Source organism: Suricata suricatta, chromosome 8 (assembly GCF_006229205.1).
Source record: "Suricata suricatta isolate VVHF042 chromosome 8, meerkat_22Aug2017_6uvM2_HiC, whole genome shotgun sequence".
NCBI lineage: Eukaryota > Metazoa > Chordata > Mammalia > Carnivora > Herpestidae > Suricata > Suricata suricatta.
This window is the reverse complement of record NC_043707.1, coordinates 69178827-69196189: the sequence shown is the minus strand read 5'-3', so window position 1 is coordinate 69196189 and position 17363 is coordinate 69178827. Positions and strand designations below refer to the sequence as shown.

Sequence of the window (17363 nt, the reverse complement as noted above, 5' to 3'; positions counted from 1 at the left end):
ATAGTCATCAATGCTCTTCCACCACATGACAATCAGCAAATAGAATTAAGCACTGTATTTTGTGGGATTTTTGTATAAATTCATTAAAAAAAAGATTGTTCTAGGACTTCCTTTTTCTGCCACACAACAAACCAAGGAATTTTTACCAATTAATTTTACTGGCTGGTTGCTTGCAGGTCTTTACTAATAACATTTTTTAAATGTTTAAAAGATACATTCCCCAGCGGTGTGTGGATTCTTGACTCAAAACCCTGAGGGTCTTCCAGTATAATGTAATGTTTTCTTCTATTGTACCTTTAATACAATACTCATCTGGATCTTCAAGTAGAACCATAATGGCTATCTCGTCTTTACCACTTTCTCATTCACTCTTTATATTGTCAGGCTTCTCCTCCGCTTTACTGATCCAATTTCCTAGAATGTTAAGTCAGCTCATTATTAACTCAAACAGTTTTATTATGGTGTTTGTCTCTTTGTGCTACATTATTTCTTTCTGACTTTTTAAAAAAATTATGAGAGAGAGAAAGAAAGAGAAAGAGAGAGCGAGAGCGAGCACACATACATGGGGGGGAGGGACGAGAGAGAGAGGGAGAGAGAATCCCAAGCAGAACCCAACCAGTGCAGAGCCAAACATGGGGCTCAATCCCACAAACCATGAGATCATGACCTGAGCCAAAATCCAGAATGAGATGCTAAATAGACTGAACCACCCAGGCACCCCTCTGACAACATTTAGTAGAAACATGAGGGAAATTTTATTTCACTAATCACAAAAAGTCATTTATTTTCTGTAACTTTCTTCTAGTGAGCTACATCAGGAAAATTTTGGTAAGTCCACTGGATCACTGCTCCTCTTCACCATAATCTGTTTTTAGAAGCCTGAGGTGGACTGTTGTGCTTATGCAGCCTGTTCTCCTGTACTAAAGAACTAACACTCCATGTCCAGTACCGGTGGTCATGTTGGAAAACCTTCCAATCCACCACCGCCGGTAATTCTCAGTCTGTCTGGGTACCCACAGTGCCTGGCAGTTAACAGATGACCCAAATAAATTCCCAGTATGACTCTACATATTTATTAGGAAGGATACAGGCAGGTTTGTAATTAAAGCAAAAATAATAGTGATTTAAACAGTCTAGAACTTCCTCACATTAACAGTTAATAGTCCAGGACTAGTGTGACCCAGGCTCCTCCTGTCTTTTTAATAAGCCATCCTCACCATGATGACCACTTTCCAGCCTAACATGGTTGTTAGTGGTTCGCATGATCATGTCTGCATTCTAGCCAGCGGAAAGGAGAAAAAGGAGGCACTTGACTATGGCAGGATCCAGAGTTGTACGTATCCATTTTACGTACAACCCACTGGTTAGATCACATGGTCATACCTAGCTACAAGGGAAGCTGGGAAATACAGTCCAACTGGGCAGTAACATGCCCAGTTAAAACATAGGGATTCTATTACTAAAAACAGAGTGGGACAACCAGTGGCCTCTCCTACTACAAGAAATGTGTTAGCTATGAGAGAAAGGAGACGAGAAAGAATGTCCAGAAGAACTAGTACATTTTGCCTTATACTATAAAGGAAACAGTACACAAAGACAAACAGATTTCTGAGCTCCTTACCAAGCAGCTATAATCTACAAATCCAACCAGAGGTATTTTGTAGTACAACATTACAACCAGAATGGCTTGTGGCACCTGGGAGGCTCATCTGGTTGAGCATCTGACTCTTGATTTCAGCTCAGGTCATGATCCCAGAGTCGTGAGATCAAGCCCCACATGGGGTTCTGCACTGACTGAGGAGTCTGCTTAGGATTCTCTCTCTCCACCTCTCTCTCTCTCTCTCTCTCTCTCTGCCTCCCTCCCCTGCACACTTTAAAACTTAAGACAAAACAAAACAAAAAACCCCAGAATGACTTATAGCAGCAATCTAAATGGTGCAGGGGGACTCTGCAACATACTAAAAATAGCCAGGAAGCCAATATTGGAAAGTCTGATTTTCTAGGCTTGACCTATATTCAGAATGTTTTTGTTTCTTATTGTAAACTTAAATTAAAAAAGAAATTTTAAAAAAGAGTATTAAGAATCACTTCAAATTTTGATTCTCTCTGCCATCTTTCTGGAAAGTGATGTTATTTAAGCATTCTGGTATACAACCAGTAGTAGGAAATTCAGATGTTGGAGTCTTAGAACAACAGTCTGCAAGTTACTTGTTTACATAGGCTAGGTTTGCCTAAAACCATTTGGTCTGACACTTCTCCAAAGAGGACATCCAGATGGCCACTATGGCATCGTGGAAACACAAATCAAAACCACACTGAGATCCCACTTCACGTCAGTCAGAGTGGCTAAAATGAACAAATCAAGAGACTATAGATGCTGGCGAGGGTGTGGAGAGACGGGTACCCTCCTACACTGTTGGTGGGAATGTAAACTGGTGCAGCCGCTCTGGAAAACAGTGTGGAGGTTCCTCAAAAAACTATCCACAGAACTGCCTCATGACCCAGCAACAGTACTGCTAGGGATTTACCCAAGGGAAACAGAAGTGCTGATGCATAGGGGCACACGTACCCCAATGTTCATAGCAGCAATGTCAACAATAGCCAAATCATGGAAAGAGCCTAAATGTCCATCAACCGATGAATAGAAAAAGATGTGGCGTATGTATATAGTGGAGTACTACATGGCAATGAGAAAAAATGAAATCTGGCCATTTGTAGGAAAGTGGGTGGACCTTGAGGGAGTCATGCTAAGTGAAATAAGTCAGGCAGAGAAGGACAGATACCATATGTTGTCACTCATAAGTCTAACAGGAGAAACTTAATAGGAGACCATGGGAAGGGGAAAGCGGGGGGAGAGTTGGGGAGAGAGGGTGAAGCAAATCATGAGAGACTTCTGAATGCTGAGAACAAACTGAGGGTTGAAGAGGGAGGAGGGAAGTGGAAGGGGGGGTGATGGTCACAGAGAGGGGCACTTGTGGGAAAGAGCACTGGGTGTTATATGGAAACCAACTTGGTAATAAACTATTAATAAAAAAACACACCATTTTGTCTGAAACTACACAATTTTTCAAAACACGCCAACTCTAAAAGTTTAGTAATCAAAATGTAGTACTCAGGGTGGACAAACCTTAAACATGGAGGTTTTTTTTTCATTTTTCATTTATGTTTATTTATTTTAGAGAGAGAGAGACAGAGACAAAGTGTGAGTGAGGAGTGGGCAGAGAGAGAGGGAAAAACAGAATCCGAAGCAGGATCCAGGCTCTGAGCCATGAGCAGAGTCTGACCCAAGGCGCAAACCCACAAACTGTCAGATCATGACCTGAGCAGAAGTCAGATGCTTAACTGACAGAGCCACCAGGTGCCCCAAATTGGAGTTTTTTAATTAAAGAAATTAAGGTTCTGTGGAAAATTAAGTCAACACACTACATTTGTTAAATTTAATGCTGAAAATGAAATGCATCTTTGGCTTTCATACCTTCTTCAGTCATTTACTCTGTTCTAACCATCCCTTCTGGCGATACTTCAGATTCCTGATTTTTGGTTTAGGGTTACTATATGTTATAAGAAAGCTTGCATTAAAGATAATTTTCAAGATACTTTAAAAAGAAATACCATTAATACTATAACTGGTCTCTAAATCATAGTTTATGTTCCCCAAATGTAAACTGGGCAAGAACTCAAAATGAATTACCTTTTAAAAACAACCCACATCATGGTTAATTTCCCCAGACCAGCCCATAAAAGCCTACTTTATCCATGATGTTTAGGCCCTTAAAAAACAAACACAAGGGTTTTCTTTTTTTTTTTTTTTTTAATATTTTTACATTGTAGTATTTGTTTTGCTTGTTGGTGGTGTTTGCTTATTTAATACATTCCGTCAAGGACAGAAATTACATGATGGGTTTTTTTGTTTTTTTGTTGTTCTTTTTTCCCCCTAGGAAGTGTGTTTTGGGTTTTTTGCTTATTATTTTCATTACTTTTTTTTTTCCTCTTCTTTTTTTGGTGGTGGGGGTGGTTAGGTTTAAATGAAGTTGCTTTTACAACACCAAAGACTTAATCATCCATTTCCTATATAAAAGGTAGCTACTTTTTTGCATGGACCTCAAGTATATTGTAGTATAGAGGTGGAATGTAAGGAAAGGTATTAAGCAGGCGGTGTTGTAGCTTATGGGCAAGAAATAAATTGTATCATGTATCTTGAATGTATCATAGATAAGCTGCTATATAATGATTGCCACTTCAGATAGCTGTGAAATTAGGTGATTAACTAGTTGTTACTTAACCTTCTAACTTCTGTATAAGTCTAATTACATGAAATAGAAGTGGGGGTTCTGATTTTTTACTTTGCTTATCCATTTGGAGTGTCATTGTAACTACTGTATTGTAAATGATGGAAAATAATTGCATATGTTAAAAAAAAATAGTGTATATTCTAAATTAAATAAACAGTGAAACAAAAAAACACAAAACTGTACAAGTCAAGAGTATAATTACCATCTTGAAAACCATTTTAAAGGAAAATGCAAAATGCATAGTAAATTCCATCCCTGACTATCTCAATATATCTTGCTTTTCCTCAAATAAGGCAGGTTTGCCGTAGCATCTAAGCTAAAGGCCTGCAGCTCTCAGGGAAGATGCATCCTAACGTTAGTCACAATAATTTGAGTCATTCCCATACTCCCACTTTCAAGCCTCTAGCCTATGGCACATGTTTCTTTTTCCCTCCACTTGGAATGACCTTCTCTCCAAAAACCCTTACTCATGCCCAATGATCATGTTTCAATGTAAATTCAACAGTAATTTCCCCAGGAAATCACTGCTTCCTTCCTTCGTGTTCTCACCAAACTTGGAAGATCCGCAATAGAGCTTTTACCGTGCTGTGCTGTATTATTGCACCCTGCTCCCTTTCACACACTGGCCAGAGTTGCTCCAGAGCTTGCTTATACCTCTGATCCTCTATCACTCTCCCTGACCTGCAACATGCTGTAACAGAAACAGGCCTGTTCAGTCCTATAGACCTGGATTTGAACTGCTCTGTCACTTACTAGATGTGGAATCTTCAGCTAATTATCTTAGTACTTACTCCAAGCCTCAGTGTCCCACAAAGAGTAGCTGTATAAACCGAGTAAAGTTTATTAATTAAGGTAAAGGAAAAGTAGCATCAAAGTATTAACAATTCTAAGGGTGCCTGAGCGGCTCAGTCAGCTGAGTGTTCGAATCTTGATTTCAGCTCAGATCATGATCACAGGATTGTGAGATCGAGCCCTGTGCTGGGCTCCACACTGAGCATGGAACCTGCCTGAGACTCTTACTCCCCCTCTGCCCTTCTCCCCTGCTCACACAGTCTCTTTCTGTGTGAGCACTGTGTGAGTAATTAATTTAAAAAGTTCTAAATTAGATAAGAAGGTGGTCTCTGAAGGCTTGTAAGAAATGCCAAAGCAAGAATTTGAAAGTGAATATTCCTTAATTTTAAAATACAGCTTAAACATTAAGCCTGAATATTTCCTTTAAGAAACACTAATGCAAATTTAAAGATGGCAACCCAGTAATCTTTAAAATGATATAGCTGAAGAGCTTCACTATGCAGGACCCACTCAAAAACATTTTGCAAGTCACCTGCTATGAAGAATGGCATCTCAGACTTAGAATCACTTACTTTTCCATAAGATCAAGAAAAAAGGAGTACTTGTACCCACAAAAAAATGTATCACTGAAATCATACTACATATTTTATATGTTATCTCATTTGATTCTTAACAATTTCTAACAATTCTGAGCTGTATGGTACCTGCTCCCTATTTTGGGGCGGCGGGGGGGATGGCTTATTTTTACACATGAAGAAAGTTAAGCTTAGATTATATAACTTGGTTATAGTTACATAGTTCATTAACTAGTAGAGCCAAGCCTAGAATTGAGGGCCCCTTAGTTATACTAGGAGCTACGGACACACTTAAGGTATCTGCTCTACAGGGTATGCAGTCCAGGTCTGGAGACATGGAAAATACAAAAACTCTAAAGGTACAGAAGATCTAAAAAGACTGTGGTAAACCGTAAAATTAACAGTATAAATTTATGTTCCCTAATAAGTTACTCATGTATGATCTAAGCTAGAATTTCGAGAAATGGGGTCTGGAATCTTTAAAGAGCTGATTTTTTTTTTTAATGTTTGTTTATATTTGACAGAGAGTAAGAGAAAGCAGGGGAGGGGCGCGGGGCGGGAAGGAGACAGAGGATCCAAAGCAGGCTCTGTGCGAACAGCAGAGAGCCCAACGTGGGCCTCAAATTCATGAACTGTGGGATCATGCCCTAAACCACCCAGGTGCCCCTTAATGCACATTCATCCTTCAGAATCAGGTATAAACAATATCCAGAATAACTTGAGGAAAGAGAGGTCAAATTGACTCATTTTTCTTATTCAAATCCACCTATACTATTTTCTGGTTGTTTCCTCATATTCCTTCTAAGAACAATGAAAGATTTCAGTTTTAAATGGTACATAAAATGCAGCTTTTACTAGAAATGATACCACTAGATCTAAACACCACCTTATTTGAAATCCTAATTTATAGAAGCCATAACCAATTTCATGTTTTAGCAGCTATTATAGCAGCTTACTAACCTAATACTTTGCTGACTATAAACAACGTACAAGGTCAAATTTATGAAAAACTTGATAATCTAAATATGATTATACTGCCATCTAGTGCTCAATTTTTAAAGTGACACAATCACACTGTTAGGGTTTGGGGGGGAATCCCACAAAACAGTGCTGTTAAAGCCTATAGTTTCAAGGTAGAAATGACAAAGCTCTGCTTTAAAAGTTGACCTTATTTTATCTTGTTTATTTTGTTTTGTTTTGTTTTTTATTTATTTTTGAGAGACAGAGAGACAGCATGAGCAGGGGAGGGTCAGAGACAGAGGGAGATACAGAATCCAAAGCAGGCTCCAGGCTCTGAGCTAGCTGTCAGCACAGAATCCGACGTGGGACTCGAACCCACGAACCATGAGATCATGACCTGAGCCGAAGTCGGACGCTTAACTGACTGAGCCACCCAGGTGCCCCATAAAAGTTGACCTTATTTTAGAGTTCAGAACCAATATCCTACAGATCAATGGTAAGAATAAATAGTCAATGACAAATCAAAATATGCCCTATGTTAAAAATAAAAATCCACACTCTGTTTTCTCTTCAGATCACATAAATCTTTCACCTTTTAAAATAAAAATCCTATAACTCAAATGGCAGCTGGGTGGCTCAAATGATTGAGCATCCAACTTCAACTCATATCATGATCTCATGGTTTGTGAGTTCAAGCCCCACATTGGGCTCACTGCTGTCAGTGCAGAGCCCACTTCAGATCTTCTGTCCCTCTCTCTCTCTGCCTCTCTCCCACTCATGCTTGCTCGCTCTCTCAAAAAAAAAAAAATTAAAAATCCTGTAATTCAAATAAAAGAGGAAAGAAAGTCAATTAGACAATTATTAAATGCTAAACAGTATTTAAAATAGTCACAAAATACTGGGAACCTAAGTTATAGGTGAAACTAAATTATCACACAACTTAAGCACTGGGGGAAAAAAATTAAACAAGACACTGAGTGTTCGACAAATCGTATTTTCCAAAGATGGCAGCAATATCTCTCATCAACAGGTTCTTCTGAAACATGACCCTGTCTAGGACACTGAGGTGGTTGGTGCCCGTTTCTCTACTCCTTCCAATACAGGTGGGTCCTATGACTATTCTAGTACAGAAGTGATCCGATGCTGGGCACAGCCCTTAACTACCCACGTCCAGTCTCCACAGAACCACCAGTACGAAATATGACTACTCTAAGATAACTAAGGAGAAATCCTAGAGCATGGCCTGTGTGGGGAGGCCAAAGAGCAGAGAGGAACCAGAAATGTAGGTGGAGAAGCCATCATGGAAATGAATCCTCCAGGTCCAATCAGTGCCATGTGGAAAGAATGGCCCAGATAAGTCCTCCTCAAATTACTGGCCCATAAAATCATAAGCAAGATAAAATGGTTACCACAAGCCACTAAGTTCTCCAATAGTTTGTCATGTAATTGAAACAGAAACTGCCTCCTCTAAGTATGATGTTTCTTTAAGTAAAACCTAAAACACTTTGGCATTGGTTTTGAGACCCAGTGGTGGGCACGGAGGAGCCTATGAATGAAGGTTTAAAGGACAGTTAAAAAAAAAAAAAAAAAAAAAAAAAGTGTTGTTAGAGACTGGAGAAAAGGCAATTTTTATCATACGGGATAAATATATTTTTTGTATTACAAATTATCTCATTAAAGAAGGTAACAGTTACGAAGGGTAATATACGCCTCAAAAGAGGACAGGGGAGTAGTATCTAGTCTTGAGTTAGAAAGTAAAGAGTAGCTGGGTGTGCCTGGGTGGCTCAGTTGGTTGAGCATCTGACTCTTGGTTTTGGCTCAAGTCATGATCCCAGGGTCATGGGATCAAGCCCTGCATTGGGCTCTGTGCTGAGTGTGGAGCCTGCTTGGGATTTTCTCTCTCTCTCTCTGCCCTTCTACCCCACTTACATGCTAAAAAATAAATTTTTTTAAAAAAAGGGGAGTTAGTGACAATGGGCTGCCCAGTTTTAAGCCAAATTAAATATAGAGTTGTCCAAAAACAATTCTAAGAGTTCCAGTTTCTAAAGTCGTCTGGTGATTATTTAAATCAATGCCTACTATGAACGCTTACTCAATAAATATGGTATAATCTAAAAAGTTTCAGACAAGTAAAATGTTATAATAAGCACATTCAAACCATGTAAACCAAGACTATTTATTAGGAGATACATGATGACATCAGGATTTAAATCTCTATGAACATCAATATCTCAAATCTGAGAAAAGCCACAAGTTTCCTGTCCTCAGTGAACTGCAGAATATTTGCCTCGTCTGATTTCTTCCCTGTCTCCACAGCTTACAAGATAAAAGCAGAACTGAGCTGGCAACAAAGAGCTATGCCTTTAAGCCAGCAAGTTGGGGGTGCCTGGGTGACTCAGTAGGTTGAACACCCAACTTGATTTTGGTTTGGGTCATGATCCCAGGGTCCTGGAATCAAGTCCCAAGTCAGGCTCTGCGCTGGTTGGGTGTGGAGCCTGCTTGAGATCGTCTCTCTCTCCCTTTGCCCCTATCCTCTATTTATGCACTCTCTCTCAAAATAAAAAAATATCATAAAGATTTAAAATAAATAAACCAGGGGCGCCTGGGTGGCTAAGTCAGTTGAGCGTCTGGCTTCGGCTCAGGTCATGATCTTGCGGTTCCTGGGTTCGAGCCCCACGTCAGGCTCTGTGCTGATAGCTAGCTCAGAGCCTGGAGCCTGTCTTCAGATTCTGTGTGTCCCTCTCTCTCTGACCTTCCCCTGCTCATGCTCTCTCTCTCTCAAAAATAAATAAAACATTGAAAATATATATGTTAAAAAATAAAAAATAAACCAGCGAGTTGATGCAAGTCCAATTATATATAGAATCTAAATTTATTATTGATCTATGACAGTAATATATGTGTTTGTGTATTTATGTTCATGTGTACATGTGTTTTTAAAATTTGACTCATGGTCTGTCCTATTCAATTAAGCTCTTTTCAACATAATTTGTTTGATAATCTCTTCAGCAAAACAGAACTTTGTTAGCAGACAGACTCTTGCCTGCCCATCCTCATGGAATAGCTTCTTCGCCTGCAGGACATGCTGCAGATTAAATTACAGATTCAACTACAAACACGTGAGTGAAGCTAGTGCTGTATACTTTAAAACAGCTCTTTATAGTTTAGGTCTGAAAAACCAATTGTTACAAAAAGATATTTCTGTATATAAAAAGGAAGTTTAATCAGATTGTCCTTAATTTTCAGGCTTTACAATCTAGCCTACTTGCTTTAGTTAGAATAAAACACAGTAGCTCCAATGCTGGTGTTCAATACCAATAAATGAAGCAAAACTAAAAGAAAATTAACTTCCTTTGGTTTAGATAAAAGCAGAAAAATGCAAGTAAAAGTTAGGGATTTCAAGCACAAAAAAACCACGTTAACCTTGTGAATTAGATCTTCCTTCTCCAGTTGGTTAATCCTACCCAACTATCTTGCTAGTCTGAAGTAGAAGTGAAGCTGATGGGAGGCTGGAGATATGATGCAGTATTTCTGCATTATTTTTTAAGTGGCTACATTTAGGAGACCCAAGAAGCTGGAATTATATTCAAGCTTCTGTCTCACTCCTACCTATTATCAGTTTGATCTTAATACTTTGGAATTAGAATGCTCTCATTTAACTTCCAGGTTAGCAAACCTTTTCTGTAAAGGGCCATATAGTAAATATTTTAGGCTTTGTGGGTCAAGAGGCTAAACTGAGGATACTACCTAGGTACTTTCATAAAGAGGAAAAACTCCACTGATTTTTTTACTGATGAAATTAAAAATGTAACAATTGAGATAATTTGTCATAATACAAATCTACTACTGAGGAAGAACAGCATTCTCTTTTGGGGTGAGGATATTTCACTTAATTAGAATTCAGTTAGTGTCCTTTATCATCAAAATCAATTACAAATGTTCATCTGTCAAAGCTGTTAACAGGATTTTATGTATTTCATTTTTAAAAAGTCTTTTTCACACACAGATAAGTACTGCCAAAAACTGATATTAATCTGCAAGCATATGATTTTAATTGAGCATATTCACTGCTTGAAAGGCATTTACAGAATTTTATTACATTCTTCTGATATTTTGCCTTTTAACATGTCATTACATTGTAGATTAATCACTCCCAATTGAAAGTTAGGTGGAAGCTCCTTAATTGCAAAGTTAAACGGATTTGGAAATACGAAAATTTCCTGTGCACTTACATTCAGGTCTGAAAACCACGGATTAAAATATAGCTTGAGTTTTAAATACATACCTGGGGCAGGTATGTGAGGGAATAAAGACTCTACTTCCTGTCCTAACTTTTGACAACAGTGAAAAGTATATAAAATATATTAAAGCAATTTGACATCATTTGGGATTCAAATAATGTTGGTTGTTATCAAATTGACTTTACTATAGGCACTGTTTTGACTTCCAATTCTAGATTGAATTGATTATAAAATATTAGCGAGTCTGTAGCAAAAGCTAATTTCTAAAACCATTCAGTTAAACAGTAGTGGCTGAAGACACTACTGGTTCAGAAAGATTTCAACCTTGGCCCTGAGCTCAAAAACAATTACAAGAAAACTCTGCTGCAGCTAAGCTATCAAATTACTGTGCGGTGGTCGAGTCAAGATTCAGCTTCTATTTCCGAACAAAGATTCAATGAAGTGATGACAGGTAAGTCCACGAGAGTGAATGAAGTTCACTACTAACACTACTGATCAGTAATAGGATAGATTCAAGCCTTTTCTACCAACTACCTGCTGACGAATACAATGAGTAACTAACTATAAGCTTTAAAAATCTTACATTTTCGCAACCTTTGTAAATTTGTCCAACTAAGCCTTCTTCCACACATATTTTTACCACCATCAGTTATAACACATCTTAGCAGTTTCCACTTCAGGTTGTACTGAATTAGCATTCTTGTGATTTCTTTAAAAACTGTTTCTCCTGCAGATGTTCCAAGCAGATGATTCAAACTCTAGAAACTGTGCATTGACTCCTTGAATAAACAACTCAGCAGTATCAGTAACATCTATCTGGTCATCAAGAGCCTAGGAAAAATACCTGAAATTTGCCTGGACTTTAACTGATTGACTATCAGTGTTGCTTCCAACATCCTCAACTCTTCAAGCAACTGTTTTTCTGAGAGGCTAATCATCTTAAACAAGTTCATCTTAAAAAAATTTTCTCTGGACACATTTCTTCAACTACCACAATCCAACATAAACTAATTAACTCATCATTAAATAATCATTAGCTTTCCCTGCATAAGCTACAAATAAGTCACTCAGAAACTTAATTTAGCTGCAGCCTTATTTTTCTCTTATTTTTGTGAAGAAATTCTTCTGTGATGAGATAGTCCACTTTATATTTTCTAAATTTTCTGATCACTGTTTTACTGAATTGCCAGGATGAGTGGTTATGTCTAAGTTTCTTGTAGTCTATTAGCAGAGCTGTAATATCACTGCATAATAAACACAGTTTTGCCATCTTGATCAATAACAAAATAACCCACACTGCACTGTGCCTTAAGAGCATGGCTTCCAAAAGTTCACTTTCTTCCTTTTTGTTTGACACGATGGCTATGCAATGGTAACAAAATAAAATGCTGCAGCATGAAGATAAACTTTGTACTCAAAATGTGGAGGAGTTTAAGTGCTTTACTGGGATTTATAGTGCTCTGGGCGGCAGTATGAAGTGTAAGAGCACCACATATGGTTTCTGTTGCAACTACAGAATCCTACTGTCACCCTGTGAAAGCAGTCATAGATAATATGTAACAAGCAAGTATGGCTGTGTTCCAATACAACTTTATGTATGGAAACTGAAATCTGAATTTGATACTATTTTCATATGCCCCCAAATATTATTATTCTTTTGATTTTTTTCCCCAACCACATAAAAATGTAAAAGCCATTCTTAGCAGGCAGGTCATATATAAAACAGGTAATGGGTCAGTTTGCCAATCTCTGGCTAAACTCCCTTTACTACAAAAGCCAATACAGGATAGAAAACTGGCTCCATGCAGACGGTGGAGCTCCACTGCCACACTAAACTTCAGCTTCTCATCTCTAAAATGAAGGTAATATTAGTACTCACCTCAAGGGTTTCTCTGAGGATAAACGTGGTGAATATGTAAATCATTTTAAAGAATGCCCAGCACACACAGGCTGTTAATATTGCTTACTGAGCACAACTCAACTGTACGTGGATTTCAGTTCCTATTAGCAACTCTGTCTGACTTAAGCCTCCCACTGGAGGTCTGAGGCAAGCAGGCTACCCGGGTGAATGTTATACCCTCCGACACTATTGCACAGCACACCACCACCAACCTGCTGTTACACACCCCATAATCCTACTAGCACTTTCATTTTTTAAGTATCTCAAACTGCTAAGTATTACTCCTTTTTTCAGCTGCTAGCGACAACTCTACCATAGAATAATTTTTAACAGACCATCTCTATTCTAAAGTTGAGCTACATATCTGGATAAGTAAGCAAGCAGGAACAAAACGAAAAATTTTAAGAAGTAGTATTTTTGACAATAACAATTTTATACTAGAAACTCATATGTCATTCTATTTAGTTGCTCTATTAACTAAAAGGCCTTGAAGGAGACTCAGTACAGATATACCTTTACTATCCTGAAACAAATGTTTAAATATCTAACAGCCACAAAAGTTGGATTAAATTTATTCATTATTTTATACACATAAGTGTCACCATCACATCCCCAAACTCCATCAAATATTTAAGACTAAGGACCCAGGAGACTACAGACTGAGGGCCTTTTCTTCTGGATTGGCTGTCCTCAATTTTTAATGTTCCTTCATACCTCACATTATGAAATATATGCATTTGTATAAACAATAAAATATGGTGTCTCTGATTTTACTCTTTTTTTCCCTAATTCTTTTTGTTTTATAATAAATATGAATTACCTGACGGGGAAAAAAAATCAAAATGTATTCATTAAAAGACACTTTAGGAAATACATAAAAGCAAAGTATCCAAAACAGTGATTTCAATAAAAATCATAATAAATTGCTCACCTACAACCAGGCCACATTCTGGACAGATCATGTCACCTGCTCTGTAGTCCTCCACTAAAATCGCATCTGGATGATTTGGACATGTGACTCTTGGAAGAGCATCCAAACTAAATGGAAAAAAAAAGAAAAAAAAAAAGGAAATTTTTCATATCCTCCCAACCAACATGTAAAAAAGTAGTGTTTTAAGGGGAAAAGAGGGTTTTGAATACTTTTCCAATACTATCCATGTACCATAAATCTTCAAAATAAACATCCCAGTGAGGTAATTTTTAATTCTAGCCAGTCGTTAACAGATAGTGTTCTTAGAAAAAAACAGTTCCAATGGAATCTAACTTATTTGAAGACATGGAAGGCTTTAAAAACCTAAATGGAAAGCAAATATTTTTTTCTCTTAGCATGTAGGCTACCGAGATTTTTAAAAATCTTGATTAGCGTAGAAATGACCAGCTACCATTTATAACCTGTGATGTTTACATATAATCAACCAGATTGTGCGATTTACCACTTCTCTGGTCAGAGAATAAATTTCAAGTCGTGTTTGTTTCCTACTTGCTGGATAGTTTAGTGATAGATTTAGAACAGTACACTGCACCTAATCGGTATCATAAAGGAAGGTGGTAGATGTACCTCTGCTGAACTTAAGAAGAATGATTTCACTTAGTCCAGAAATCGAGTCATTTGCTATCATTCAAGAAATGGTTTCAAAAGCTACTTTTTAATCTATTTGTGATAGTACTAATGTGCTTGATCATTTTATTTTGAAAACAAAGCAGTCTGTGAAAGACATACCAATCTTAAATGACAAAATAAAATCAGTTTTAAAAAGCAACAAAAGGGGGGACCTGGCTGGCTCAGTCAGTAGAGCCCGTGACTCTTGATCTCAGGGTCGTGAGCTCAAGCCCCATGTTGGGCATAGAGCTTAGTAAAAAAAATAAATAAGTATATAAATTGGGGCACCTGGGTGGTTCAGTTGGTTAGGCAACTCTTTTCTTTTTTTTTAATGGTTTATTTTATTTTTGAGAGAGCGAGAGGAAGAGCGCAAGTTCGGGAGGGGCGGAGAGAGGGAGACACAATCCGAAGCAGGCTCCAGGCGCTGAGCTGTCAGCACAGCTGAGGCATCCAATGCTTGATTTTGGCTCAGGTTCATGAGATAGAGCCCAGCATAGGGCTCTGTGCTGACAGCATGGAGCCTGCTTAGGATTCTCTCTCTCTCCCTCTGCCCCTCCCCAGATAGTGCACTTTCTCTGAAAATAAATCAATAAATATTTTTTAAAAAGAAATAAAATAAAAAGCAACAAAAATATTTAACTTGGATTTATTAATTATACACAATTATAAATGTTTGGTATCGGGGCACCTGGGTGGCTCAGTTGGTTGAGTGACTGACTCTTGGTTTTGGCTCAGGTCATGATCCCAGAGTTGTTGGATCAAGCCTCGGGTGGAGCTCTATGCCTACCCTGGAGCCTGCTTAAGATTTTCTTTCTGCTCCTCTACCCCGATTATGCATGCATGAGCACTCTCTGTCTCTCTCTCAAAAAGAAAAAAAAAAAGGACACGAACTCTGTAGGGGCACTTGTCTGGCTCAGTTGGAAGAGTGTGCAACTATCTCAGGTTTGTGAGTTCAAGCCCCATGTTGGGTATAGAGATTACTTGAATAAAACAAATTAGTAAATACTTGGTATTATGGAAAATAAGCCCTCGTTAAACGCTGATTTGAAATACTACAATACAAGGTTATGTTACGGTCATCACAAATATACATTTAGAAGATATCAACAAATATACATTTAGAAGATTCCATTGACCATTCTTAGAGTAGTCAGTAGGTATTTGTGGTTTGGGATAAATTTTCTAATGTCAGCAAACACAAATCAGAAAGTTAACTCTCAACGTAGGTGACTGCCACTGAGAAAGTGCTAAAACAATCCACATTCCCAATATCTATATATTTCTGTTAACCAGGAATTGTCTTGGATATTTTCTTTGGGAAAATGGGGAAATAGAGATTTGCTTTATAGTCACACTTATCCCATAAATTCCTACTGGGAAAATATTCTAATACATTATAACAAATTAATTAAAAACTTAGTATAAATTATGAAAAACTATGTTGAAATAAAAAAATATTAGAATAACAGTAATTACAAAAGGTCACACGGCCTATAACTATAAAAACTAATATGTTTTGTGCTACTAAAACGTAGATAGACTATCCTGTCTGTATGTATATAAACAATATGTAAACATTTCAAAGATATGTTAAGTGAAAAGAGGAAGGTAGGGGTTTTATACAAAACTGGACCAAGTATGAATTACAGTTTATGCACTCACAAAGATGATTCTCAAAATGTTCAAAAGAAACTAGACAGAGAAGAAAAAACATAAGCCATTCACATAAACCTTAAAGTGGGCAAAACAAACCTAAGGAGTTAGAAGTCAGGATGCGGTTGTCTTTGGAAGGGGAATGACGGAGGGGACAAAGAGGCTTCCAGGGTGCTGGTGGTATTTGATTTCTTGACCTGGTGGTAGCTACGTGTGTGTGCTCATTTTCTAACCGAACTGAGCACTTAAAATGTGTGTACTAACTTCATGAAAAAGATAAAAAGCAAGGTAGCAAACTGTATTCACAACAGCCTTTGGGGGAAGAAGAGAGGTTAGCACGACATGCATCTGTTTGTTAAACCACAAAATCATTAGGAAATCACCAAGAAACTGGTTACAATGGTTGCTTTGAGGGAGAATTAGACAGCTGAGAGTTAGGGAAGAAAAGAAACTGCTTTTCACTTTTCTTATCTTTGTGTGATTTGTACGTGTTACCTATATGAAACCAAATGAATCACGATACACTAGTCAACTTTTAATCAGAACACCCACAAGCGTAACACAAAAGAGGAACCACAAGAGTAGGGTGGGGGGGAAGTAAGGGAGAGAAAGGAATGGAGTAAACAACAACCACCAGTGACATTAACACAATTTAAAGTACCTAAGGAACCACATCTCACTTCACAGCTATCACTTATTGGGTGTCCACAGTGTGTCTAATTCTACACACACACATACACACACACTCTTCACAGCAACCCTGCAAAATAAGCATTATTTCACTTCTAAAGATTATAATCAGAGAATCCTTAGCCTGAAATCACAGACTAAGTAGTGGAGTTTGGACTTGAACTCGCAACATTGGTGCTTTTCCCTGTGAAAACACCAGGCAATTTCATAAGCTAGTAATTGCACATCTTCCTCAGTGGGGAGCAAAGCCAAAGGCAGAAATACTAACATTTAACCTTTGTTCTCACTGGTAGAAAAACTTCAGAGACAGACAACTGCAATGACACATATATTTAAGACCTAAGACATGTCCAGAAAAAAAAAATTATTTCAAAGATTATTTTTTAACCAAGGAAGAAAAAAAAGTCACACAAAGCAAAATTCCTTAGGTAAAGAATCTATCACATAAATTTAGTATATTTAATGTTGCAACATTTCTTACAATTTCCTGTCCTACTGTATGGAAAAGCTGTGCCCAAATACGATCACATTTACCTTTCAGATCTATTGCCATGAGAATATAAGTCGTATTTAGGTGCCTTTGGGAAACTGAAGTTATCCACTTACCTACAAGGAAGCCTTTCCCAACAGAGCCACACCCAGACAGAATGATTGACCATT

General features: G+C 37.8%; 1 protein-coding gene across 1 annotated transcript in view; it reads right to left on the bottom strand.

Annotated features, from left to right (window-relative positions):
• The window catches only part of GTF2B (general transcription factor IIB), a 31987-nt gene that overhangs the window by 13363 nt on the left and 1261 nt on the right, over nucleotides 1-17363 (bottom strand). Inside the window, exon 2 of the mRNA XM_029948434.1 lies at nucleotides 13692-13798. Coding sequence (XP_029804294.1) covers nucleotides 13692-13798 — 107 coding nt within the window. The remainder of the gene's footprint in view (nucleotides 1-13691; nucleotides 13799-17363) is intronic.